General features: G+C 36.6%; 3 protein-coding genes across 4 annotated transcripts; 2 read left to right on the forward strand and 1 right to left on the reverse strand.

The window, feature by feature from the left end:
• The first annotated feature begins 749 nt into the window (after positions 1–749).
• Positions 750–4,752, forward strand: LOC137708836 (uncharacterized). The gene is made up of 3 exons (XM_068447991.2): positions 750–1,622; positions 1,909–2,081; positions 4,304–4,752. Exons 1-3 carry the CDS (start codon positions 993–995, stop codon positions 4,464–4,466), a joined length of 966 nt encoding a protein of 321 aa, XP_068304092.2. The 5' UTR covers positions 750–992; the 3' UTR covers positions 4,467–4,752.
• A 2,615-nt stretch (positions 4,753–7,367) lies between these two features.
• Positions 7,368–10,541, reverse strand: LOC137707976 (G-type lectin S-receptor-like serine/threonine-protein kinase SD2-5). 2 transcript variants are annotated; one of them, XM_088689462.1, is made up of 2 exons: positions 10,359–10,541; positions 7,368–10,102 (listed from the first exon to the last, which is right to left on the reverse strand). In XM_088689462.1, the coding sequence occupies exon 2, from the start codon at positions 9,949–9,951 to the stop codon at positions 7,498–7,500; it is 2,454 nt and encodes an 817-aa protein (XP_088545588.1). In that variant the 5' UTR covers positions 9,952–10,102; positions 10,359–10,541; the 3' UTR covers positions 7,368–7,497. The 2 variants fall into 2 exon arrangements, with proteins under 2 accessions (XP_088545588.1, XP_088545587.1); XM_088689461.1 differs by having other exon boundaries at positions 7,368–10,128.
• Positions 10,542–22,983: 12,442 nt separating this feature from the next.
• LOC137709362 (uncharacterized) lies at positions 22,984–27,832 on the forward strand. Its single transcript, XM_068448453.2, has 2 exons — positions 22,984–23,355; positions 26,628–27,832. Exons 1-2 carry the CDS (start codon positions 23,293–23,295, stop codon positions 27,474–27,476), a joined length of 912 nt encoding a protein of 303 aa, XP_068304554.2. The 5' UTR covers positions 22,984–23,292; the 3' UTR covers positions 27,477–27,832.
• Positions 27,833–27,841: the final 9 nt, after the last annotated feature.

A 27,841-nucleotide genomic window follows, 5' to 3' on the forward strand; every position in this document is an offset into this window, starting at 1 on the left:
TTTCATGACTTTCTTTTCAATGTTGGCGGCTTGAGTTGTAGAGTGGAGTTGGTTGTTGTATGTTGGGTTTGGAGGCGATGACTTGATGGGGTGGTGGTGACTGTTTGTTGGTGGAGACCATAATTCTATGCCCTAGCGAATATAATAGAAATTGAACTGGGCTTATCTGATGTAACATTTTCAATAGATTAAGGCTTGTTTAAAATCTTTAAAAAGATCGACAACAAAAGTAAAAACAAAGGATATTACATTTTTTTTAGTGAAGTGTTATTGGCACTCCAAAAATCTCATTCTACACTCCTTACAAGTGTATTTTTCTTTCTAAATATAGAAAGTTTGGAGTGTAGAATGTGAAATTTGGAGTGCTAATAACAATTCCTTTTTTTTTATTGGAAAAATAATCTTTTGTAATGAAGAAAATGTGGTATAGAATACCCAGGAGGATCCTCCCCCGATCCTTTTTGTGAAAATTCTGAAAATTTTTCAATTATATTCGTTCATCGTACATCGTGCGGTTAAAAATCATTTTAAATTTTTTTATTTAAAATTAAATATAAACAGTATTTGACAAAAACTGGTTTCACGATGTACAATGAACTAATGTGATTTTTCAGTGTGACTGTCACACGAGATGGTACACCACGTGTTCCTATATAAATAGTGAGTTATGTGTGTTAAAAGGTTAATAACTTAAAAATTAAAATTTTGCACCACTTGCATAAAAACACATGATATAACATATGTCCATTACAACTAAAAATTTCTTCCCAAAGAGAATCATGCGAGAATTCTCTGTCATAGAATACCTTACTCCTATAAAATCTGATTCAGCAGTTCACTGTACCAACCACCAAGGGAGTGAGGTTTTTCCTCTCCCTCTTGTTCTCGCTTCTGTATCTCTCTCCCCCACCATTGTTGGCTGCACCTGTTCGCTCTCCTTTATATACATCTGTATCACCTTTTTCAGCTCCTAATTTGTTAAAGCCATAAACATGCTTCTGAGAAGCTCCTCGACACCCATCCTGAACTCATGGATGTCCCACTGCAAAGACTCCTCGCCGGAGCCGGAGCCACTCCTCTCTAGAACCAGGTCTGTCTCCCTATCATTGTGCACCTTTCACTCACCTACAACTGACGCAACAAAAACCCAAGTCTCCCTAGAATCCGACATCAAAATCCAACAGAAACCCAGAAACAAGAAGCTTAACCTCCCCATACCTCGAAGCCTCCGGGAGAAATCGAAAACCAAGGCCGAGAAACCAGAGGAACCGGAAGAGGAGATAAAACCCAGTTCGAGATTGTCGTTCGAAGCTGAAAGGCTGTTTTCTAGCTCTGGTTTGGGGGAGGAAATCATGGATGGTGAGGACTGTGGTGGGGGGAAGAAGAAAGAGAGTGTTTTGCAGACGCTGGTGATGGGGGGCGGTGTGGGGAATAATGGCGGGAAGATTTGCGGCGGCGGAGGTGGCGGGAAAGGATCGGACGGCGGAGAAGGAAGTGGGTTTGGTTTCTTTGAGGGTAATAATCGTGGGAGTGGGAGTACTGATGCTTATTATCAGAAGATGATTGAAGCTGACCCGGGAAATGCTCTCTTACTTGGAAACTATGCAAAGTTTCTAAAAGAGGTAAACTTGTAAACTAAACAACACTTTCTTGGATTATTGTTTTCTGTTTGGTTGCTGAGAAAATTTATGAAAAGAATGGAGATTGTCATCTTTAATTAATTGACTATTTTATAACGGGAAGTGATTTTCGCGCATATAAAGAAAACAACAAAGGTAGATTACTCTGCAAATTCTAGATATTCATGACACTAGGAATGTTCACACAATTGGTCTAAATATTTTACGTGAAGATTTGCTGTTTGATAAATCAGGAGTGTTTCTGATTAGTTGTGACTAATGCGAATAGGTCCGAGGAGATTATGAGAAAGCAGAGGAGTATTGTGGAAGATCAATCTTGGCGAACCCGAGTGATGCGAATACCTTATCACTATACGGTGATCTAATATGGAATGCTCACAAGGATGCTGAACGAGCTGAGAATTATTTTGATCAAGCAGTTAAAACTTCCCCAGACGACTGGTAAGAAATAGAACAAGCTCCCCTTTGATCAAACTTCCTCGCAGTGGTGGAGCCAGGATTTCGGATTAGGAAGCGCCTCTCACAAATATTAAAAAAAATTAAATCAATAGTGGTTACAAAACTATTAACCAAAACATCATAATATATATATATATATATATATATATATATATGAAATGTAACCAAAATTCAAAATAACATAGCATTAATAATATTACATATCCCCAATAATTAAAATAATTATTCTCGACAAGTTTTTATATTTTTTATATATGAAATGTAACCAAAATTCAAAATAACATAGCATTAATAATATTACATATCCCCAATAATTAAAATAATTATTCTCGACAAGTTTTTATATTTTGAAACCATTGCATAGTATTTATATGTTAATTTTACAAACTAAAACAACTTAGGCAATAGTTAAGAGAAATTGCAAGACATCAATTTAATTATAATTTATAAACAAAAAATTGTAAGAGAAATTGAGAGTAAAATACGTACTTTGGGTTGTTGACCAATTAACTAAACTTCAATGTCTTTCTTTGATGGAATGATGGAATAATGGAAATCTTTAATCTGCAAAAAAAATATTATTTGTTAAATTAATTTACAATTGTAGATGACAACATATATGAATTAGCAAATTTCAAAAAAATTGAAAATGACAACTTTGGAGATTCGAAGTTCATACCCTTGAGGATCATGGAAATTGAAGATTGATCGAAAAACGAAAAACAACCCTAACCCAAACTGGTAGACTGCAGTAAGCTAGAAACTTGGAGAATAATAAAATACTAATTTTTAGTATTGGGAAAAGGAATAGAAGTGTTCGAAATTGGAATAGGTAGGCTTTAGGGTCAGACTAGATTACATAAATATCTTTAAAATATGGGAGTTTTAATGAAAAACCAACAATACTGTTCACTTTAACGAAAAACTACATTTTTACACTAAAAATTCAATTCTAATACTATTCACTTTATCATTTATTTTGTTCTTATCATTAAAACTCAAAGTTTTCAAGTCATTTTCATTAATTTTCCTTTAAAATATTTAAAGTGGGCCGAATCTTTTGTCTATGAAATTGGAATGGTTTAAGTGAAAAAGTCTGTGGAAAAATGATTAAAAAAATAAAAAAAATAAGTAGTACTAATTTTTTTTTTTTATAAACAAAAGCAGGGTGGGCCTACGACTACTGTGATCCTATGGTCACTCCGCCCCTACTTCCTCGTTCATGTCTTAGACCAACTCCAATGATGGGCTAAAAGCCAAATTACCCCCTAAAATTTCCCTCCAAACCAAGGGGAAATTTTGGGTTAAATGCTAAATGCTAAGCCAATGCCAAATTCCCCCCAAAATTTAGCCCAGAAATCAGAGAGGACTCCACCTAATATTTATCGGAATTTAAATTTTTTTAGATTAAAATTTTTATAAAATTAATTTACGATGGTCTACATATTTTTTTTTTTTTAAATTTAATTTAACAAAAAAAAAGCCTAAGTTTATTATTTAATAATCCTGAGCTAAAATTTTAGGCTATAACGGTTTGAGCAGAAAAACTATTTATGAGCTAAAAGCTAAATTTTCTGAGCTAAAAGCTAAATTTTCTGGGCTAAAAAATTTAGTTTTTAGCCCAACCATTGGAGATGGTCTTAGTATATAATATATTGCTTGAATCGGAAAATCGGAAATAGTTACAGCTCTTATTGCAATTATCCTGTTTAGTTTGTTTTCTTCCTTGGCTTATAGTACTCGACGATTCGTGTTTGATCAAATTTGATCAAATCGTTATACAAGCACAACTTCTCCAACCATTTATACTTTTTGGGACGGTGTTCAAATAGATGCTCCTCTTTAAATCCTTGATTCTATGATCAACTGTGTTCTCATGGTTTCCGCTATGGAACAACTCAATTGGTGCTTTCGAGTATGTATTACTGCAGCATTAGCGAATCTAAGTTCGATGTTTTTGAGTTCCTAATGTTTATAATCTCGGTCGATTACAAACTAGTGTTGCATATCTCAATATGCTCGATTTGCTCAAATTTTTTCTGTCCAGATATATTTTGAGTATACTCTCTCCCTCTGTCTTTCACACACACACACATATTTTGATTAGTAATGAAATATTTATAGGAGATCTTTGTTGATCTGTTTTTCTGGGTTAATTATTGTTTAAAGTTTAAACTGATGTCTCAACTCCACTCATTTTGCAGTTATGTCCTGGCTTCATATGCTCATTTCCTTTGGGATGCTGAAGGCGACGAAGATGATGAAGAAAATCAAGGGATTCAACGTGAAACCGACCGGAGCCACACATCCTCGTCGAATTTCTTCCATGGATCTCCTCACCACTCTCCCTTAACTGCAGCCTCTTAATAAATTAATAATAGATATTAGCTGTGACTTTGTATGATAATTAAAATAACAAATTAGCTGATATATCATATGTAACTTCTACCTTTTGTCCTCTTATTCCATATATATTTACATACATATACATATATACATTATATATTACATGCTGTGGTGGTCATCTTCCTGGGTGTTGCTTTCTGTTAATATGCTCCGTCCAAATAAGAACAGTCTGGGCAGACTTTGTGAACTTCCTTTTGTATTATTATTCAAATAATTTAAGGGTTTATGTGATTAGAGAGTAAGAAAAGACTATGCATGATGTGTAAGCCTCTGTGAAATATCTATCTCCACTTTATGAGCTTAAGAAATGACAGTCCCTCTTATCCTCTGCTATGCCTGTGATTCTATTTCTAATTTCGTGCATACAAGGAAGAAAAGGAAAGAATCCCTTTTTGGGGTCTAATCATTTGTCTTTTTCATCCACTTGAGAGAAATTTGGTCTCTTTGGTTAGGAAAGTTCTCACATTGTGTAAAACTAATATGGGGTCGAGTGGAGTTGAGACGTCGCATGGATGATGTAATTGACACATCAACTCATACCAAGTTTTCTCCCCACCCCCCCGCCCTTTAGTATTTTATAACTCTAATGCATTGGGACTATAATTTTACATGGATTTTAACAGAAGGCAGCACAAGTGGATCAAACGCGTGAAAAGATTGCTCTTTACTTAATCATCCAAAATTATAGGGTGACAATTAGCAAAGAAAGTAAGGTCATTTCTTCTCCGGTTTTCATCCTATGCCTTTCAATACTTTGAGTTGTTGGATTTTGAGTACTAATGAACCGTATGCAAGTGATTCGGATCACTTATGGGAAGAAACGCATCTGATATGTTTTTTTTTTCTTTCTAAAAGTGATTATGACCTTCTCAAAATCACTTTCAAAGAGAAATTTGATCATGCGTCGAAATGAAAAAGATGAAAAACTAAAAGATTTGTAGAAGGATCAAGGTATTGTGATTTGTGATCAGGTAGATTGATCCAAAACGAAATTTATTCTCTTTGTGTGGGTATTCTGATATCTTCATTCTTCGTGGTTCGTAGGGTTTTGTATTTCAGCCTAAGTTATGTTATGTAGGTCGGCTGATAAATACAACTTTGGCTTTTCATCTGTTGGTGATAAGCTGATGTCATTCTCCACATTTTTATTTTATTGATTCATTTCATTGGTCTGCTAGTTCATGTTTTTTTCTTTGTGAATGTATTATTTTGATGTGATGTGATTTCTAAGTAATTATTGTGTGGAGCTGCACTGAGGGAATACTGTCATTATTAGGCATACTTTGGTGGTTCCATGGCCAGATAATGCTTCAAAAGTTTATTTTTACTTTATTGGTACGAAGCATTGAAAGATACAAAAGATGAACGGTTGTGAATAAAATTAGAAGATTTAAAATATTGTGAAAATCAAACAAAGAAATGTTAAAGGGATTTTCTTAAAGCGAGACTTTTCATGGATCATCTACTACCTCATAGTTTATTGTCAATTTTCATACTAATATTTATAAAATATTGTGACAAAAATATGAGATAACAAAAAATTCACAAAAAGTCTCATTTTTGAAAGAGTTTTCCCAGCATTTCTCAACCAAACGTAATAGAAAACACCCATTGGCTGTTCAGCGTTCACATCTTGCATTCTGCACTTGCTTTGTGTTAATTATTTTCATTCACAAGTTGGTTGTTCAGTGTCCACGTCTTTCAGCAATTTGGCCCATTTGGTGGGTTGGCCATTTTTTCTCGTCTCCAAGTGGGAAATATCAAAAGGTTTTGTTGGTATTGAAGCATTCCCATTGGCTGGCTATTTTGGTGCCTTGTGTTGGTTGCTGATGGTAAAGAAAAAGAAGTATAGCCATCATGAATGAAGGCAATAAGGTTTGTGGACCAGGAAAGCCTTGAATATAAACCTACACCTCAGACTTTTTAGATATTTTTGTTACATATAATCTTTTTACAAGATTATTGTATATGTGACCAGAAAAACTTTTATGCACCTATTGCATAATACACGTTTCTCACATCTATAGTCTTGCAGTAATCACATCTAGTAGCAAATGTGAGTCAGTTGTAGTTTATGATAAGCCCAAGATAGTAAAATCATGAACATTACCGATAGTCCTACAAATAAAAAAATTTGGATGCCACCGACTAAACTGGAATATATGCTTGATATCTAGTGTTGAGAATAAATCATATATTGATGCGAAAAAGACCTTACATGCCCTTATAAGTTGGGCTACTCCTTATGAGTTTATAGTGAAACCTCAACTTTCTTCGTCTGGTGATAGGACAGAGTCTCTCGTCCATCGTAAACAAGGACGTGTAGCCTGAAGTTTATCTAATATGGAATAGTTTCAAACCACTATGGCGGTATGCATTATGTTGTGAGACTTAATAAGCAAAAAAATCATTACAAAAGTATTGTTTAGAAAATCATACAGTTAGATTCAAAGGTTGGCCATGTTCAAGTGTTCAAATTCTGGTGCTAGATTCACCTTAGTTATCTCTTACTTTATATGAAATCTTCTAGCTGGACGGACTTGAGACTAATGCTGCAATTTTAGACTGCTAATTAGTTAGGCAAACTTTATAGGACTGCTTAAATTTTCCTGCAGAACAAGAGTCATTGATCTGGCATGGGGAAGAAAATGGTGATGGCTCGGTTTCTCTCGAGGCTGAAAACGAAGATTGATCCGCAGATGTTTGCCAAAACAAATGTATACTTCTGTAGATTGGTTGGTCTCTCTTCTTTCCAATAAGCCTCAGCTCTCATTAGAGGCATGGATTGCAGGGTTTCGGAAAAAGGCTGCTTTCGACTGTTTTTACACAGCTTAAAGGGTTTTGTGTTTAGGGTTTAGGGTGTATAAAACGATACTGGAACATACATTGGCTTCAGAATTTTAACTGACCATACAAAGGTTGATACACTATACCTTTTATCCTTGAAACTAAACCGCCACACGTACATCACAATTTATATAGCTTGCTTCCATCATCTTGGCCCCGAAAGTTGAATGTCCGACAGGAGTCTATCACTGTTGTAATTAGTGAGTCCTGACGACGAACTAGGTTCCTTGCCGCTCCATTGTAAGAAACTCACATGACGACCTGACAGAGAGGAGGAGGAAATCTGTGGTGGTGGTAAAGCAGAAAGATCTTCAAGCATTTGGACTACTTTCGTCATCGGAGGCCTCATATGCATCTCATCTTGAATGCACCACAATGCAACATTGATTGCAGTCACAATCCTTTCATCATTTTCATCAACATCTAGCTTTGGATCGAGGAATTGTTTCAGATTTCCCTCTTCCAACAGCTTAAATGCATAAGAAGGAAAGTGACCTTTCTCAGAGCTGTTCACTGGATCAAAATTCCTCTTCCCACCAATGATCTCAAGCAACACCATGCCGTAACTGTACACATCACTCTTCTCTGATATGGCATGATTGGTAACCCATTCCGGAGCAAGGTACCCTCTTGTACCCCTCACCGTTGTATGTACAAGGTTTTCCTCCCGGTTCATCATCTTTGCCAAACCAAAATCTGAAACTTTGGCAACAAAATTATCATCAAGAAGAACATTTTCGGGTTTTATATCGCAGTGGACAATCTTCTCTTCACATTCTTCATGTAGATACGCCAACCCCTTTGCAGTGCCCAGTGCAATATTGAATCTTGTGTTCCAATCCAAGACGGCCTCCTTTTTGTTGCTATTGAATATCCACTTATCTAAAGACCCTTTTCCCATGTACTCATAAACAAGAAGCCGGTGAGGCCCTTCTGCACAGAAACCTCTGAGCTTGACCAGATGGACGTGACGAATTTTCCCAATAATAGTGACCTCAGCCCTAAACTCTTTCTTCCCCTGGCCAACGCCCTCCAGTTTTTTCACAGCCAGTTGGATGCCGTCTGGGAGCTCGCCTATGTAGACTGAACCAAACCCTCCTTGGCCAATTTTGTTGGAGAAATTTTTAGTTGCTCTGCTAAGATCACCGTACTTGAAGCGAATAGGCATCCCAGAAAGACTGTCCAAGAACTTATCCTCTTCCAAGATTTCTTGAGAATAATCAAGTAGTCTCTTCCTGCGGTAGTACACGAATCCCACATAAACTAGACCAGCAATAACAAAAATTGTTGCAATCAAAATGACCATGATTAACAAGATGTGTTTGCTTCTGTTTCCATTTCCTTGTCCGGCATTGATTCCTCCATCACTTAAAATCTTCATATAAGAGATGTACCCGGTAGAATTTGCACCGGAGCGTTCAAAACTCCCTACCCGGTCAAACATATAACAATGTCCAGAGCTGCTTTCAAAGAAGAGCGCAAGGCAAGAACAATTGCTAATGCAAGCTTCTTTGCAGGAACTCAGATTGGATTTCAGCAGGGAGGGTTTGGTAAACTGAAGGGCAAAGTAATCAAGCTTCTCACCAACATATAAAAGCTCCGTTGAGCTTCTGGAGCTATTACAAGTTGGGAGTGCTTGAGGTCTGCAATTAAAGCGGGAAGTGAGAAGCGAAGGACATTGGCACCAATTGTCAAAGTAGCACACAAAATAAGGTTCACAAGGCTCAGGAGTGCTGCACGAATTTTGCGGGATCTTAGTTGCTTCAGAAGTAACAGACTTTCCCTTCTGAAGATCGTAAAAGGAGATCACGGCGTCAGCTCCTAAAGCCGCAGACCAGAATGCATTTGGGTCCTTGTTATCAGAGAAGACAAATTGCCAAAGCAAGGATTTATTTGCATCATAGAAATTCAACGCATTGGACACCAGAGACAAAGAGTGAATATTGCCAATGACATTGTTGTTGCGCATCCTGCTGTCAATCGCCGAGGACCAATAGATTTGAGGAGGTTCGTATCCTGTATACAAGACCAGATCCCCTGACTGAATTTCAAGATAGTGAAACACGTTATTGGGATTGCGAAAACTTTTGAGCTGCATTCCTTGCAAGAACTCCTGGCCAGGTAAGAGAGTGTCCGTGGGATGGCTAAAACTCTGCCAAAGAATGCTTCCTTTGTCTCCAAGCAACACCAGGTTTCCAGAATCCTGTAATTCCATGGCTGAAGCTACCTGTCCTGTTGTATTTGTAGACCAGGCCACGCTATCACTGCCTGTCAAGTAGGCACTCCCATTTTTATCAAAAACGAACTTATCGGACTTGGAAATCAGTTTGCCTCTGTTAGCAGTCCAGACCACTTTACCAGTACCCAAGTGAATAATCACAAGTAAATACAACTTGACATCCAGGGCTTGGTAGAACCCTAAGGCGAACGCCGAGTTGTTCGATAGCAGGAACAGCCCCACATGATTACTCCAGTCCACCTGAGATGCCTGGAACCCGGGAAAGATTCGATCTTTGTGTTGTTCGTCGGCTATGCAGGTTTTGAACACAAGTAGGAGGAGGAGACAGAAACACAAGGCTCTAATCTGAAACCGACCCATAATCGACTTCACCAATTCCCTGGACCTGGTTTCTTTACAAGAATTTCCGGGTTTTCGAGTGAACTATTTCTTTGTATTTTGCTATATGGCCTCTAAGATAGAATTTCCGGGAACTGCTACACCGGAATAGAAGGGCAAATGATGGATCGATCTCAAGTTAAAAACTGGTTCAAAAAGCTACGAACACAAAGTAGTACAATTTCATGAAGTTCATCAAACAAACTAGAAAAGTAGGAGGAAATCAGTGGTGAAATATAGTTGGTGGGGTTGTTTTTGGCCTGCCGACAGATTGAAAATCTACGGGCAGGTTAAACAAATAGTGCTTCACAAAGCAAAACAAAGCAGGAAATAAATGGAAAAGAAGAAGTGAGAGAAGAGATCACAAATTTATAAAGAAAATGACTGACCACATTTCGTTGCGAATGGATTCGCAGATTCTTGGAAGGAACAAGATTGCTTGAATCTATGTGCTTCTACTGATCTGCAAGAGAATGGAGGAAGGAGGAAATGACAGGCCAGATTGTACCATAAATTTGTCCAAAAGTTGTAAAGGAGGGCCGCGGATTCATGATAGAGTGCATGTGTTCAACGTCTTTATTCGTGTGAACACTTATGTAAAATGGTCTCCGCTCTCGTGGGGGAAGAGATCTGGTCCGGATCTCTCCTGTTAAAGGTTTAGGATCAAGTGATCCGGACCGTTGAAATTTGATTCAACAGTTATAATTAATGTAATTTTAGAGGGATCATCTACTTGTAACCGTTGGATCAAATTTCAACAGCTCAAACCACTTAATTTTAGGTCTTTGATAGAAGAGATCAGGACCGGATCTCTTCCCCACTCGTGGAAATATGAACAAAAATTGTCTTTGTATTGGTGTCCTCACGTGTTGTGTGTTTTTGTCTAAAGTTGTGATTCCGTGTTCACCAAAAAAAAGTTGTGATTAGGTTATGTAGGTACACTCTTTTTGTTTTATTTTATTTGTTTTTGTTTTACTGGATGGAGTGATATTTTTATTTTAGAAGGAAGGAGATTGACTTAAACCACACAATCGGCCAACTATAATTAGGTGTTGAGCCACATAAATATCATATGTCTCAATCCATGAGAATCAAACTTGAGGATTCTCACTTACAAGTGAAGATGAATATACTACTAAATTATAGTAATAGTTGGTTATATGGTTTTATCTTTAAATGTTAGTGTTATTCTTTACGGAAATGATTTTAAATAGCGTTACTATGGTAGTAGCAATGTCCTCACATATCACTATTATTTAACAAATCCACAATATCAACATTTTATCAAACCTTTAAGGAAACTTAAAAAATTCAAGGAGTCAATCCCAAAACCTTCAATGGAGGACTTTACAAATCCTTTTACCTCCTAATGGATCCGTCCCTGAAAATCGATAAAGAATGGTGTTATTCAAGAATGCTACAATAATGCAGTTGTTCGAACACATTTTCCTATTTCTGTATTTAGAAGAGGAAAAATGAGAGAAGATAGTAATATTTTTCTTCACTTGTAAGTGAGAAGTTTTAGGTTCAAATTTCGTGGATGGCAAGTTGAAAAGCAATTTATTCTCCCACTCATTTAATGTAAATATATCGTTGTATTAAAATTAAAAAAAAAAAAAAAAACTAGATACCCTTTGAAACAAGTTTTAACTTTTATTTTAAACCATTTCAACTTATGTCACCTCTCATCTAGCCTAAGTCATTTTTATGCGAAATTGGAGCATTAATCTCTAGACCTTTGCATAATTGGAGATTTGGCCACTAAACTAAAAGTTCGTAATTGGTGTCTGAACTTGTCACAATCTTGGATTAATTGTTCTTTTGGGAATCTCAATTTCTCAAAAAAGGACAAATAAATGATGAAAGTTTTAATGGAATTATACAAAAATGACCATTTCTCTGTATTACAATAAATCTAAATACCAATACTCGTAGGATTTTTAATTCTAATACTAAAGCTCCAATTGTCTCTTACCTTCTTACCCTCACCTCCTCTCTTCTCTCTTTCTTTAATTTTTTTTTTGAAAAGAATAAGAACAGATGATAAAAATTACCCTTCCCTCTCTTTCTCTCCGTTTACATTTTGAAAGGAACAAGATAAAAAAAAAATAAAACCAGGACCTATATTCATCCATTGTCCCTTTACTTTTCTTTTTCCTTTTCCTTTTCCTTTTCTTTTCTTTTCCATGGCGGATGCGGCTGTTAATTATTTGGATTATTACCGTAGCAGTTTTTGTGTTTTGTTAGATAAGAGTAATTAGCATGTTGATAGAGTTGTTTAGTGTAAATTATAACTTAATAAAAACAAGGGTCCAACATGTTACAAGAGAAAGAGATGGTAACAATTAAAGTAAAAAACAATGAAGTACAACTGGCATTGATTTTTAGACGAGAGTATGATTCTCTTTCTTTTTATTCTTATTATTTTCTCTCCCCTCCTGTCACACTTTATTTTCTATCTTTTTGTCCTTATAAAGAAAACAATTTAAAATATTGACGTAACTTAATCGTAACTGTTTAAGTAGGATGAAAATAAAAATGAGAGAAAATCCTCCTCCTTTTAGAGGACTATCCTCCTCTCTCTCTCTCTCTCTCTCTCTCTCTCTCTCTCTCTCTCTCTCTCTCTCTCTCTCTCTCTTCTTTTTGGCTATGAGATTATCATCTTCCATTAATTTGCTTCAAGCTTTAACAATACTATTAAGACATTTTTATACAATTATATTTATCCTGCATTTCCATCCGTAGAGTACTTTTGAAAGATGTGCTAATTACATGAGTTATATAAAGAAGGGAAACATATTGTATAATCTTAATAAGTTGAAACCTTTTGGCAAAGTGTAATACTCAATTGGCGGAGCAGGTAGTAGTTAAAGTTGAAGAAATCAATTATTGGCAATGTGTAGAGTGTGTGGATTAATCAACCTCCAAATATATCTTATGAGATTCGAATTTAAAATCTTTCATATAATGTGTGCCTCAACAAATGAATTTTTTTATAAGTCAATCTTGAGCCTGTGCAAAATGTCCAGACGTACACCTATCTATCTATTTATATATACATGCCCTTTATTTAAAGGAATTCTCATTTTTAGGTTAAAAAATGGGACTAGTTGTAGGTCCACTTCACGTCGAATTTCAACGATCCGAACCGTTTATTTTGTAATTCTCGATTCATAGATCATTTTTACAAAAATTCAATTAAATCCAAAATCATTTGCCTATTTAATTATCACAATGAAATTTCATTATTTCTTATAGAACAAAGTGTTCATCAATTTCTTTGAACTCAATTAGATGTCTCCAATATCTTCGATTTGGCTAATATTTAGCAAGGATGATCTATGATGTCCAACTTGAAAAATAGACGATTCGGATCGTTGAAGTTCGATGTGATGTGGGTCCAACAACTAATCCCTATTTTTAAGCAACAACTAATCCCCATTTATAAAAAAATTGGAATCGCTTCCCTTTTTTTCTTGAAAAAAATGATATTATTTACACTAAGGAGGAGAGGGTGGACTTAGTCTCACAATGAGGTAGCAATAATGTGGTTCAAATTCGTTTTTTGAGATAATCGAACTTAAGATTTCTGACTTACAAGTGAAAAACAATATCACTAAATCATAATACTAAATGGTGGAATCTATTTCTTTAAACAATCTATACATAGACATATATATGGACTTTAAAGAGTGATGTTAGTTGAAAATGACAAAGAGGTCAATCTAGCATCGCCGACTGTTGAAAGAATTCGTATTGGAGTTGTATTACGTAACTGTCTTTGAAATTTGGCTGAAATGTTTCCCACATCAATGCCGCCTTATTCTCTTTAGGCTTCTGCTGTTCTATTTTATTCCCACATTGGAAAATTACACTTACGACAGTTGAGTTAGGTAGGTCGCCATTACCAGTACGTAAGCGGTGCCTAAATCAGCTCCACATGAGTCGAGGTGAATGATTGAGCGAGTTCGTAGCCTTCCATGTGAGACCATGTAGTTTTAATTTTGTTTCTATTTAGTGTTTGGTTTAGTAAAGTTGAAAGGAGCAAACTTTGAATTCAAAACGTTTACTAGGTATCACTCAGTACTATGGTCTAGTGATATTTCTCTTTACTTGTAAATGAGAGGTATTAGGTTTGATTCATGTTAAAGAAGAATTCGAACCACATTATTGCTAACCTATTGTGAGACTAACTCACTTCTCCACCTCCTTAGTGTAAATCGTTTGTTAAAAAAAAAAAAAAAAAAAAAACGTTTACCAGGTATTCTGAGTGCCATACTTAGAGTTAGATCTTTACCTTCACCATTTGTTTCCACACACATCACTTGATCGTCTCTGAAGTTTTCTTTGTTCTGTGTCCTTTAGTTGGCAAGAGAAAATTGACTATAGGGATGCACCCACAATCCAGCTGCTAATCAAGTTTATCATTTATTTACGTAATGTGGTGTTAGGTTAAAAGTTTCAATGACTTGCATCCCATACCCTTTTTGGTAGTTGGTAAACAATAATATTAGAGGCACTCCACCACCAACTCTATTTAACAAGCGATTTTTATCCCCAATTGTCCTTAAAATTGACTCCATCAATCATGATGGTTCCTAAAATTAAAAATCAATCAATGTAGTCCTTGAATTTTAACCTCACGAATCAATATTGTCATTCCATCAGTGTTCCGTCCAAATTAACTTTAAAAAAAATGAGACAACCAATTTTTCATGGTAAAATGACCAAAATAACCCTGTTACTTATAATTTGACTTGCTACTTCTCTTTTCCTTTCTCCATCTTCACTTTTTCCTCCATTTTTTTCATGGATTTGGCGATAAACCTAATTAAAAAAAATTAAAATTAAAAAAGTGGGAAATATTAGTTTTTTTTAATATCAAGTAAAAAGAATTCTAACTAAAACTAAAAGAATAAAATAATCAACAGATGAACTCGTCATTTCCAACAGAAATTGAAGCTACAACTTTAATGTTATTCTTTCATTATATTGGAAGACTTTTCTCTTTTGAAATCTTCGTCAATTCATTTACAATCTTATCCATCCCCTTTTTTTTTTTTTTTTTTTTTTTTTAAAAAAAAAAAAAAAAGAAATTGGGTTAGCTCCAAAAGCTACTGCCAAAGTCCACCTTTGATCATTTTTCTTGTCAAAGAAATTGGGTACCATCACCTGCCAATTTCTTCATTTCCTTGTTTTTTCTATGTGTGAAAAAACTGAAAGTAATAAATGATAGTGTAACAATTGTTCTGTCCACGAAGCTATCAAATACAATTGAGAACATGGGAGCAATGCTTTCGTTTTAAGCAAAACTATCAGCTACAATGAACTTGTAACAATGTAAAGTTGTCCAATCCCAAAATTCCCAAACTCATCATCCCAATTCAAACTATATGTTATCTTCAACTCTTCATCTAAGTTCACGATCACATCAAATAATTCGTTTCTTGTCATTATTTGCTTGTCAACTTGAGTGGAAGATTGAACCTCATATATTTCCCTCTTCCAATTGTCATTTGAACGTCGGACCATGTACAAATCAACAATTTTGTTCACAGGCAAGTCTTCAATCAAATTCATTACATCTGCATCGCATTTCATCTCTTCAAAAGTCCCATCACGAAGCTTCTTATATTGTACTAACTCCTCCTCATATTTTAGGTCCTTTTCAATATTGTGACATTCTACCAACGATTGTATTTCACAATCAACCCAATCGAGAAATATAACCTCACCCCCATTATACTTCCTTGCGTCCTTTTTTAATCAACTGACCTCCATGGTGATTTTGTTAAGTGAAAAAGTTGGGATTAGCTACAAGACATACAGATTCAAGTCAAAATTATGTCACACTTACAATGAATAGGTAACATGCATCGAAATCTACTATGTTTCGTTCCTTGTATTTATGCAACACAAAATTCTTCTCCTATAATTAATCACGCAAATGCAATTCTTTCTTAGTAGTTCTCAAAACTACATTTTTAGCGACGAGTTAATCAAATGTGGTAGTTAAATGTACAGTGAGAGAAGACACTTACATATTAATATTGAACTAATATTAAAGCATTACAACTAGAATATTTTCAAGTTAAATCATCAATTTATTTAATCTAAAAGAGAGAGAAGCCAATAAATTAGGAAAAGGAAATTGAGAGCAAGGTTTTGTCAAATCTATAAAAAAAAAAAATGATATGGATACTCTAAGCTTGAGAGGAATGCGAAGAACATGCTAATTAGTCATTCCCCATCAACTTTATTAAGTTCCTTCAATTTTATTATCATAAATTGTTTGCATAATTAATTTATTGGGTGTGGCTAGTGATGGAAGGAAGCATGTTGTTCCTGATTGGAGGACTAGCAAGGTGTTCAAGGTGCAACAAATGAGGTGATGTGTAGAAGACACAACCCGACCTTGATCGAGGCATGCTAGTTGTCACGTGAGGGTGACGTAGCCATGTGCACAGTGCGAAAGCAATAATAATATAAGAAATGCGAATAAACAAAAACAACCAAACCAACCAGAGCACTAGATAAGAATAAGTGCAAGACAAAATTAAGTGTGAGTTCACAACCAGAGCATAAGTAGCCTAGGTGCAGTCCGGTAGGACGAATACTAATTATACAACACCAAAGGTGATCCTACAATGGTGATAATCTGTCAGAGCTGCCGTGGATTCCTCGCAAGCCACCAACAAGCACTCCTAACTAGAACCTAGAGGGGCGCAAAACAGAAAGTGTGAGTGAGGCAAAAACAAAGCTTTTCAAAACTGTTTCAATTATCAAAGATAGTAACCCCTCACCGTAACACCTGTATAATTTCCCATAAAATAGAATACATATTTATACCACAACCATGCTCAGAATAGCAAAATCCTCATATATGCCATGTCGAACATCTTAGCATAAAAATATATAAGCTAAGTGATATAAATCAATGCAAAATGATATGTCAACCAGAGTCACCTAACGTGACATGTACGGCTGAATCTAGAACTCATCCATCTAGCTGGAGTCACTTAACGTGACCTGCCGGGGTCACCTAACGTGACCTGTACGGCTCAAATCCACATCCCAACAAATATACCTGCACACGAGTCGGAACCACCTAAAGTGGTCTATACGACAGGACTAGGTGTAAATAAAGACGCTTAAGTGCTACAATCACGTGAAGACTGTGCGAATAATCACGGGTGACCTACGAGTCAAAACCACCTATAGTGGTCTGTACGACAGGACTGTGCACCTAACTTGGATCCAAGGTGAGCGTATGATGCGGAAGGGGAACATCACGTGAAGGACTATGCTCTAACCACGGGCGGGAGCACTAACACCGGGGTGCAGGTTTATGAGCTCAAAATACATCTCAACATAATCGTGCAACTCACATCCACAATCAATAAACTCACCTGGTACTTACCTGAGCGTTCGCAGCGTCAACGACAATATATGCAACTACTAAATGCATATTCTAAGTATAAGACATTTGGCATGGCATTTCAAAACATATGTATCATTTAAATCAATTTTCTGGGAAAAATACCAAGCATATATATATATATATATATATATATATATATATATATATATATATATACTGAAAACTAAAAGTCCACTCACTGATATGTGGAAGGGTCGTAGCCCCCGAGTCTCGCTTAACTGCGCTCGTCCTTAGGATAGCTCTCATCTATATGCGAAACAACTATATAAACGTTATTTTAAAGCACATAAACAAAACTAGGTAATAACTTCTCACACATTGCTCAAATATACCAACATGATCTACTCAACCCCACAAACATCTCCATATTTTTAGAAAAATTTTCTGATCACCCGCTCGCCGACAACGTGTAAGCACGTGCCTGGTACACGTACGGAAACCCTAACGGCGTTAGGGAATATTTCGTCCAAAAATGGAATATATCGTTAAATATACCTGACGCCGTTAGTAACGCCGTTAGTATATTTTGTCAAAGTTGATTGAATATTCTTCATCTTCCCAGTGATCCTCACCAGAGTCGCGTCGTCGGAAACTGGAAAAACTTATAATCGTCATATCTTCTTCATTCTTCAACCAAACTTCACAAAATTTTAACCAAAATGAAGCTTAGGATGAGAGGAACAAAACCTTACCTTTTAGGTCCTAAACCTCGCGGGATCTCGCCAGAAAAATCACGTTACTCCGGCCACCTCTGCAACTTGACAAACCCAAGCTTCCTAACATCTAAAACCTTCCAAAATTCTTCCCTAAGCTTCGTGAAGAAGTTCTAAGGCTCTCTAATACCTCCAAACTCGACAAAACCTCCTCGATCATGATGGATGAACAGTGTACCTCATCGGGGTTTTCTGGTTCTCGAGTAAATGAAGTCTTCACGTCGAACTAACTATATGGATGATCTCTTGGGCTCACAAGGAACACAAAAACAACATCCTCGACATCGATCCGTGCATGCAAGGGTTAGTTTGAGAGTTGTCAGTACAGTTGTACGGAAATGGAAAGAAATCCGAGAGGGAGGAGAGAGAGTCAACGGGAGAGTGGTATGGATATGTGTGTGTGGTCCAGATGGCAGCCAACCACAACAAAAGAAAATAAAATAAAACCTAAGTTCTAATTGGTTCCAAAAACTAAGGAAAACATGAATTGGACCATAACCAAAATGCATGTCACACAACACCATATAATGTCCAAGGGTATAAAAGTCATTTCACTCTATCGAGGATAAAATAATATACATATTCGGGACGGGCTGTCACAGTAGAGGCTTCAGAAACTATGGGGAGGGGAGCAGGAGAAACTAGTTCACGAAAGAGAAAGCCCATTTCTATTTAAACCCTACACCTAAGTCAATGCCATAACAACCAAACCAAAACTATTAAACAATGAAACAATTTAACACAAAGTGACAAACATATACATTGGGAGATCAGAAAAATCTAAACCCACTTCAAACCTTCAAACACCGACATTACAAAACAGCCCACTGATAATTTCACAAGAAAACAACACCCACTTATCAAACTGAACAAAAAGCCATATTGGGACTACTAAAAGTGCAAACAAACTCAAAAACTAAAGGAGATTTGATTTACTCACCATACTGTGGAGGCTTTCTAATTTTTTTTGATATATTTATGGCATCGCAATCAACCTAAATCATCCTCGCAAACAACCAAACTTGAATTATTCCTGACAATTCTCTAATTTAGTCGAATCTAACATGTTTCATTGAATCTCATGTAAAAAATACCCAATATTTTTTCAAACCCTAAGTCTTATAGTAGAAAAGAATTCACAGAAGAATGAGGAATGGGGAAGAGTGAGGAAAAGTAAGAGATTCGGTGGGAGAAGTGAAAAAGTGGGAAGGGAGGAATAGGATTAGTAGGGTATTATTGTCATTTACCATGAAAAAGCTGTCACGTGTCATTTTTTAACGTTGATTTGGATGGAACAATAACGAAATGACGACATTGATTCGCAAGGTTAAAATTCAGGGGCTACATTAATCGATTTTCAATTTCAAGGACCATCATCATTGATGTGGTCAATTTCAAGGACCATTTGTGATAAAAAAAAACCCTTCAACAAATGATGTCTCTGTAATTTTTCGTTTACTTTCCTTTTATTTATTAATAAAAGTGGTGGAGAAGGAACGAGCGGGGGATTTCTAGGTGTAGTGGTTCTCATCCCTATGGGGGTTGGGGAAGGGTATGTGTCTCGCAAGCGACTGTGAGACCATGATTTTTCAAGGTCAAAGTAAAGCTGATCCAAATACAATTACCTTAGAAGTCCGGTCATGGACTCATCAGCTCCAGGCGGAATCGTATCAGACGAAGTAGCGGTGCTACCCTCACTCTACTTTGGGATAATAAGTCCTAAGTGACTCCGCTTGATGACAATGTTTGTTTTGCAAGCCACATGATCTGACACGGATATGGACACAATCAAATCTTATAAGTCTTGGAGTTCCTACAATCTAGGAATCTAGGAATTGGCGTGCGCTGCAAATAATCATAATTCCTAAGAGGATACAATCTCTACTTCTAAATACCTCTAGGATTCTCCCGGCTTTGAACGAAGATTCTATTCTAAAAAGGTTTCTCTCCCCACGGTATAGATACACCCATTAAGGGTTCATCTATGGTAACCCAATCTAAACACTTCAATTCTCTTGCTCACTGCTTGAGTTTAAAATCATTCATTAACTTGACCGTCCGAGAGTCTTTAGCCGGCACATTCCCGGTCTCAGGCTTGCTTACGGTTGTTTACTATTTTGCAGGTTGCTCAAGTTTGTACTCAACCACCACTCATGGCAGTGCGCGAATTTGACTTCAACAACGGTTATTGCTGAAAAGCTGATATCGCCTAATCTTTCTCCATTAAACTTATTAAAAAAAAAATGTCTCTATATATATGTTAGAGTCGTACTTGTTAAAAATAAATGAGATTTAAAAGTCGGGCTTTGTTGTGACGAATAATTAATGTAGAAATTTGGTACCTATAAACATTACTCGTTTGCAAAAGCATTAACAATGTTGTGGTAGGTAATATTTGCATCAACTAGTGTTGTGTGTTATAATGTAAAAATGTAAAGGTCAGGCCATAAAGTTGCAGTGCAGCATCAACGATTACAAGAACATAAAAAAGTTTGTCACATAGAATTGTTGGGTATTTGCACTAACTATGCATATATATATATATATATATATATATATATATTTTTTTTTTTTATTTATTTATTTTTTAAAATGATAGTTTATGGGATCACAACGACGGTGATATGTTCTAATTGTCAATTAGTTGAGGACTGTTTTGGCCTTTACATAACCATACTTGATTTGAGACAATACTAACACGTGAAATTATTATCTGGTACTATAATATTGTCTTATGGTATAATGTTATACACATATTTTAACACGTATTTTATATATTGATATGTGAATTGATATATTACATGAAAACCACCATACCAACTTATGCTTGCCAATGAATGTATGGTAGCAGAGGTGGTTGGAATTTGATAGAGCATAGTCTACATGACAGCAACCACATCAAACCACACAAAACAAGAATAATTCCATGAAAAATTATTAATTTCTTGAGGTACAAGGAAGATTATGGAAAGTTTGGAGGCCTTCTGGATTTGGTGTGACAATTTGAAATTTTTTATTCTAAGCGATATTACTATTTTAAACTACACTAATCACAAAGTATGAAACCAGTTTAAATTTGATACAGAATAAGTTGAACAGGAGGCTTTATCTGCTGGACAATTTACCACTTGTGAGCAAATTGAGATTAAATACTGAAGAAAACAGAAAGGGTAGACTTGGTTCCTACTGTAGGGGGCTTGCTTGAGTGAGAGTAGCAAATCCATCTTTAAGTAAAACCATATTCTTCTGGCAACTAATTAACAATTAAAGCATATCACCATCATTGTAATTACTTTTTGTCACATCCCGGTCCAGGGGGGACCATTTTCTAGGTCCGCTCCACCACTGTAGCACGATATTGTCCGCTTTGGGTCCCGACCACGCCCTTACGGTTTTGTTTTTGGGAACTCACACGAGAACTTCCTGATGGGTCACCCATCCTGGGAATGCTCTCGCGCTACTCGATTAACTTCGAAGTTCCCATGGAACCCGAAGCTAGTGAGCTCCCAAAAGGCCTCGTGCTAGGTAGGGATGAGAATATACATTTAAGGATCACTCCCCTGGGCGATGTGGGATGTCACAATCCACCCCCCTCAGGGGCCCAATGTCTTCGTCGGCACACCACGGCCAGGGTTAGGCTTTGATACCAAATTGTCACATCCCGGCCCGGGGAGGACTACTTCCCGGGCCCGCTCCACACCGTAGCACGATATTGTCCGCTTTGGGCCCCGACCACTCTCTCACGGTTTTGTTTCTGGGAACTCACACGAGAACTACCCGATAGGTCACCCATCCTGAGAATGCTCTCGCGCGCTACTCGCTTAACTTCGGAGTTTCCATGGAACCCGAAGCCAGTGAGCTCCCAAAAGGCCTCGTGCTAGGTAGGGATGAGAATATACATTTAAAGATCACTCCCCTGGGTGATGTGGGATGTCACACTTTTAGTTTTCAATTTTCGAAAAAAAAGAAAATTGAAAACTAAAAGTAATTATCATGGCTAGCGTTTCTATTTCTTGGGTTCAAGATTCGATATACAAAATTGAGTTCCTCGGATCAGACTAATCAGAGTTATAGGTCCACATTCGAAATCCCACATTTCCGTTGCTTGTAATCCCTCATTCCTTTGTATTCTCATTTTCAGTTTTGTATTCCACATGGCATATTTTGGGTTCGATTTCTAATGTTGGTAAATCGCACGATGGTGATCAATGGGAGGTTAAAATACCTCATTTGCCTTTTTCAACAAATGATTTATTTTTTTTCTTTTTTTGAGGGGGTGGAGTTGAAATCCGATTAACAAATGGTCTTTCTAGGGTTTATCGTCTTCTTCAATGAAAATTTATATGAAGATGAAATTCGAAGGAGATGGCTGAATCTAAAAAACATGGGGCTTTGCCTAAGATTGGGTGGTCATATGGGCCTTGTCTTGCATTCCATTTCAGCCCATTATTACTTATTTTTTTGTTAGAAAGCCCATCTAGTTTTAAAGACAAATAGGTTTTAAATTACATTATTTTTTCTCTGTCTTGATAAAAGGGTAGCTTCTGGAAGCAAAAGCGTAGGTAGGTCAGTTTAAAAACGTTATCCGTAACGTAAGCATCACGAACACGTGACTAGTCGCCCCTCGCCACGTTAGTTAAATCCAAAACGAGAGATTATTAAAATAAATTAAAATTATAAAAAAATAATCATATTTATCCAAAAAAATCCAGAAAAAAGTTAACCGATTTTGATGGGAACAGGAAATTAATAAAGCATCACTTATCTAAGGCCAGGAAAAATTTATACGAAAAGCTTACACAACGATACATTATTGAATCAAAATGCTATTTAACGGTAATTTCCTTTTTTGTTGGGGCTGGATTTTCTGACAGTTTCCTTTTTCTCGTTAAAATTTTTGTGACGGTTTTAATACCGAAAAGAGCAAAATAAATAAATAATTAGAAAAAAAGGGAAAGAGGAGGGACAAAGGAGCTCCAACCGGTTTTTCTCAGAGCTTCTAAAGTCTAAAGACACACGTCCATAGTCCGCACAATACACGAACAAACTGCACAACTTCAAGCGTTTTAGAGAGAGAAAGTGTGTATTTAGAGAGAGAAAGCGAGGGAGAGGAGAGGGGTTGAGTAATTGGGCGAATTCTTGGTTTAGGGTAGAGCAGCAGCAGCAGACATGGAGAGCAAAGTGGATGAGGTTTCTGTTGAGCTCTCAGCTCCTCCTGCTTGGAAGAAGAAGGTCTCTCTCTCCTCTCTCTCTCTTCTCTCTCTCTCAAATTTTATGTGTAGCTCTATTTGAATGCTGTATAATTTTGTTGTAGCTCTTGTTTGCTTCGAATCTTAGGGTTCTGCCTCTGGTTCTGCTGGAGCTGCTTCAATTTTTAGCTTTAGTCAGAACTTTGTTTTTTAATTGCTTGGTTTTCAAAGTTAGGGTTTTCACTTTTGCATTTGAATTTTAATTCATGGAAGTAAAATTTGTGTGCCCAAATACGTGCAGTAACTTCAATTGTTAAGATTTCCTTTGAAGTGCTCTGCTTTCAACTTGGTCTGTGCTGATTGTTGTGGTATAATTTTGCTCTTGTTAGTGTAAATTAGTAGCTAATTTTGGTGCTTACCCAACAATTATATGTTCAAATATAGGAATTAGGAATATATAATTTTATTCTGTAAGATGAAAGAATATTTTTGTTGGCGGTTTGTGGGAATCTCTGTTAATTTGTTGGAAAACTTACTCTTGTAGAAGTAAAAATCGAGCGATTTCCAGATAAAGGAAATGTAACTCTGTAAGTTCACTAATCTAAAAAGCTAGGAGAAATTAATAATAGCTGAATGTTATTAGCTGCTAATAGATCCTGCCGGTTTCCTTCACCGTTGCAAATTGCAAGTGTGATAGACTTGCTAGAGGTGGTCCTGAACTTAAGAGTTGTTAGTTTTTCGTATGATGAAGGAACCCCTATGACCCATTCCCTTGTCGGGTACAAGGTTTGAGGGAAATTATCCAAAAACCACGTATCCTTCAAACTATAATTTTTTCTTCAAATTTAGGACCCTCCTGATATTACTGAACTCAAGAATGTTCTTCAACATTTGCACCCTGGTGATTCCATTTATATCGATAGGTGCTGTGAAAGTTTCCAAAAGAAAGTTTAAACTATTTCCCACTCCGACGGGTTTCTTTTTGTTATTTTTAGGTAGTTTGATTCCACTAGGTCATAACTGATTTTTCAATCTGTTAACTGTCGTCCGTTAATGAATAAACTAGTGAGGTAATCTAATCACATCAAATCTTGTTCAGTTACTTTCGACAAAAAGAAAAAAATCTTGTTCAGTTACAGTTGGCTCACTTAAGTCATGAATGGCGTTTCCACACGTCTCTGTTTTTTTCTTAGTCATTCTTGTCTATGAATCATGTACAATGATCATGTATGGTAATAATTTGTAGCCCCCCTTTGTAGAAACCGTTCTAACCCTACAAACCTAATGTTGCACTATCACTGGTTATTTTACAAATTTTAGGCTTGGGGCAATTCCAATTTTTGTACACATCTCTATACTCTGGGTTGTTTAACTGCAAGGTCAGATAGAACCTGAACCTGGTCAGACATGCTTTGATGAGGAATCCCATTTTATTAGTGCACTAATTTAGTTTTTCAGTTGTATGCTACACTAACTTCAAAAGCGGTTTTGATTAGGACTCCCATCTGGGAGCCCTGGCTAGCAGCTTTAGCTTAACCTAATATCTGCCTTACGTTACAATCGCTTCTGTTAAATTTGTATTAGTATTAGTAGACATTTGATGTGTGCCCTTTAGGTTGTGGACCTGAAATTTGTCTACCAGTGTTCAGTGAACCACCAATACTTGATGATTTGGGTCCTATAAAAATAGGTCGTGTACCCTTTGCGTATATCAGAACTTGATTTATAATCAACTTCATATAGGATGTTTTAAAGGCAATATCCTGTAAGCATGGGAAAATCACATTATACCTAATTTATGACAGTGTTTTGTTTTGAACTAGCTGTGTGTTCAACTTTCTGCTGCAACCATCGGCTATTACAACTTTGCTAAAGATGATAAATATTGATTTTGGCTGAGCCTTTTCCTTCTGCCTTTCATTTACTTGTTTAAAAGTAAACACGTGGAATTCAAAATTTCTTCCTTCAAACTGCATTCCCAGCATGCTATTTTATTTCTAATATTGATAACTTATGCTGCTGCATGACCAATTTTCTCTTGATTTACTTTCGGTAAAAAATATTTTGTTGTCAAAAAGTAATCAATTTTTCAAACGTTTAGCAGTTGGTAGTAAAGGGTCCTGAGTTGTGATTCCTAGTCTACTCTTCCTCTTCCTAAGGACAAGGAATGGGTAATATTGACATGGGGCAGAATGTGTCTAGATGCGGAAATTCTGGTTTTTTTTTCTTTGGGTGACCAACCATATATTTCATTAAATTTGAGATCTATAACAGACAAACCGCTGTTACGTTCTAACCATCTGGCAAAGAGTATTTTCTGGTTGGAAATGACAGTGCTTATACCCAGCACTGACCATTTAAAATAGGAATTTCATCTTGAACACCACTTAATTATTTACGATGTTGGAGAATGGGTTCAGTTGAATTTTTTTTTTTCCTTTTGGGTTAGAAAATGGGCACAAAGCGCAAACAACCACAACACAAAAAAGAAAAACTCAACCCCTAGAGCTAGATCATACAACTCTTGTCCAAGACACTCCAACTAAATCATCCAAAACAGCAGCAGAAACTTCAGGACGAGAATCCTTAAAGAAAGAACAACCCAGTGTGGTAACCTGAATTTGAAATGAATACTGTTCTAATGTGCTGATATTTCCTGTTCTTTTCTTTCCTTTATATGTTTTCAATATTTACTTTACACTTGCACATAGATGCACATGTTTGATACAATAAGAAGATGTCAAAAGTATAGCAAGTTATTTTAGTGCTAGATAAAGTGTGTGTCTATATATATATATATGTTTGGGGAAGACTAAAAGTGAATGGTTTTCAGTTTACTGACATTTTTATCCTATAAACTGCAAGCTTTATCGTCATTGTTCTAGTTCTTATGATCTCAGAAATTCCCCCATACCTTTATCCATATCATTCTTGAAAGTATAAAAAAATACATGTACAAACTAATCCAAACCTAAAATGGCTATGAATTCTTAAAACATAGAGAAGAAAGATGCAGATAACCTTTGAAATTATTGAAGTTTATCCCGGTAAAGTTTGCAGACAACCTACTCAAAACAGCTTGTGAAAATTGAATGATATTCTGGTGACAATAACGATGTTCTGTTTCACATAATCACTTATATTGCATTCCGCAGAACTATTTGCCTTGAGATGTGGGCTTCTCTGAATCATTTAATATGGTCCATGCAAATATTGTTGGTAATATCAAGGACGGTCAATTGAATTGAGTCCATGTGGTTATTTTACATAATTCTTGGATATGGTCTCTGACAATTTTCTCTCTTTGTTCTGCAGTTTTTGCCCAAGAAGGGAGGCACACCAAGGAAAAATGAGATCATATTCATTTCTCCGACAGGAGAGGAGTTTAATAGTAAAAAACAATTGGAGAAATACCTAAAAGCCCATCCTGGTAACCCCGCAATATCGGAGTTTGATTGGAGCACTGGTGAAACCCCTAGGAGATCAGCTAGGATCAGTGAAAAGGTCAAGGTTGCTCCATCACCAGAGAGCGAGCCTCCAAAAAAGAGAGGCCGAAAATCATCAGGTTCAAAGGACAAAGTGGAAGCTTCCGGTGGAGAAGCTGATGCTACAAATGAAATTCAAATGAAGGATGCAGAGGTAGATGAGAAGAAAGATGCAGAATGTGAGAAACAGAAGGATGCAGAAGCTGAGAAAGAGAAAGATGCTTCGAAGGAAAATCAGGTTGGCAATGGAGGAAAAACTGAGGAAGAAACTGACCAGACTAAGCCAGGGGATGGTAAGGATAAGACCCCGACTGATGCTAAGGAAACTCTAGGTGAGGAGATAAAGGAAGATGCAGTAGAGGAAAAACCTGCAGAGGAAGCAGCTGAAAACAACAAAGAAGATGTACCGCAAGCTGAGGGAGGACAAGCAGATGGAACTAGTGACAAGAAACAGGATGACACAGCTACTGTGACTGTTGAAGCAAATGGGGCAGCAGAGAAAGAGAATCTGGATGGAACCGCACCTTCTATGGACGGAGAGATCAAAATGAAACACGATGCAGCAGAGAACGATGGGAAATGCAATGCTCAAGCTGAAGAGAAAGTCAAGCCCAAGGATGGGGGGGTTGTTGAAAATGGTAAGGTTGAGCAAGTGGCGCAACCGGATGCCCCTCTATAATTGAGCAGCTGAACATACTTTACCACCTCTCCGGTGAGCTGTTGAATGTTCTGTACCATTTATTGCAGTTGGGATTCTGTTACATCCATTGAACTTTGTTTCGCCCCCTTTGTTACAGTGACGCCGGGAGTTATGGATGATTGTAATGTTAATGTTAATGTTAGACTTAACTGTATCTAGGGAACCTACCGGTCTGGTAGACTAGGTCTTATTTGTAGATTCTGCAACTATGGTTAGATTGTAGAATGTAAGAGGTACTTATTGGACCGGTTGCGTTTTAGTCGTCGGTAGATGGTCACTTGGTACATTTTGTTTGTTAACTTGTTCCTTTGTTAATGCGACTAAAGTTTTAATTATCTTGTTCT

The sequence above is a fragment of the Pyrus communis genome, chromosome 17, assembly GCF_041283825.1.
Source record: "Pyrus communis isolate YQ-2024b chromosome 17, ASM4128382v1, whole genome shotgun sequence".
Classification (NCBI taxonomy): Eukaryota; Viridiplantae; Streptophyta; class Magnoliopsida; order Rosales; family Rosaceae; genus Pyrus; species Pyrus communis.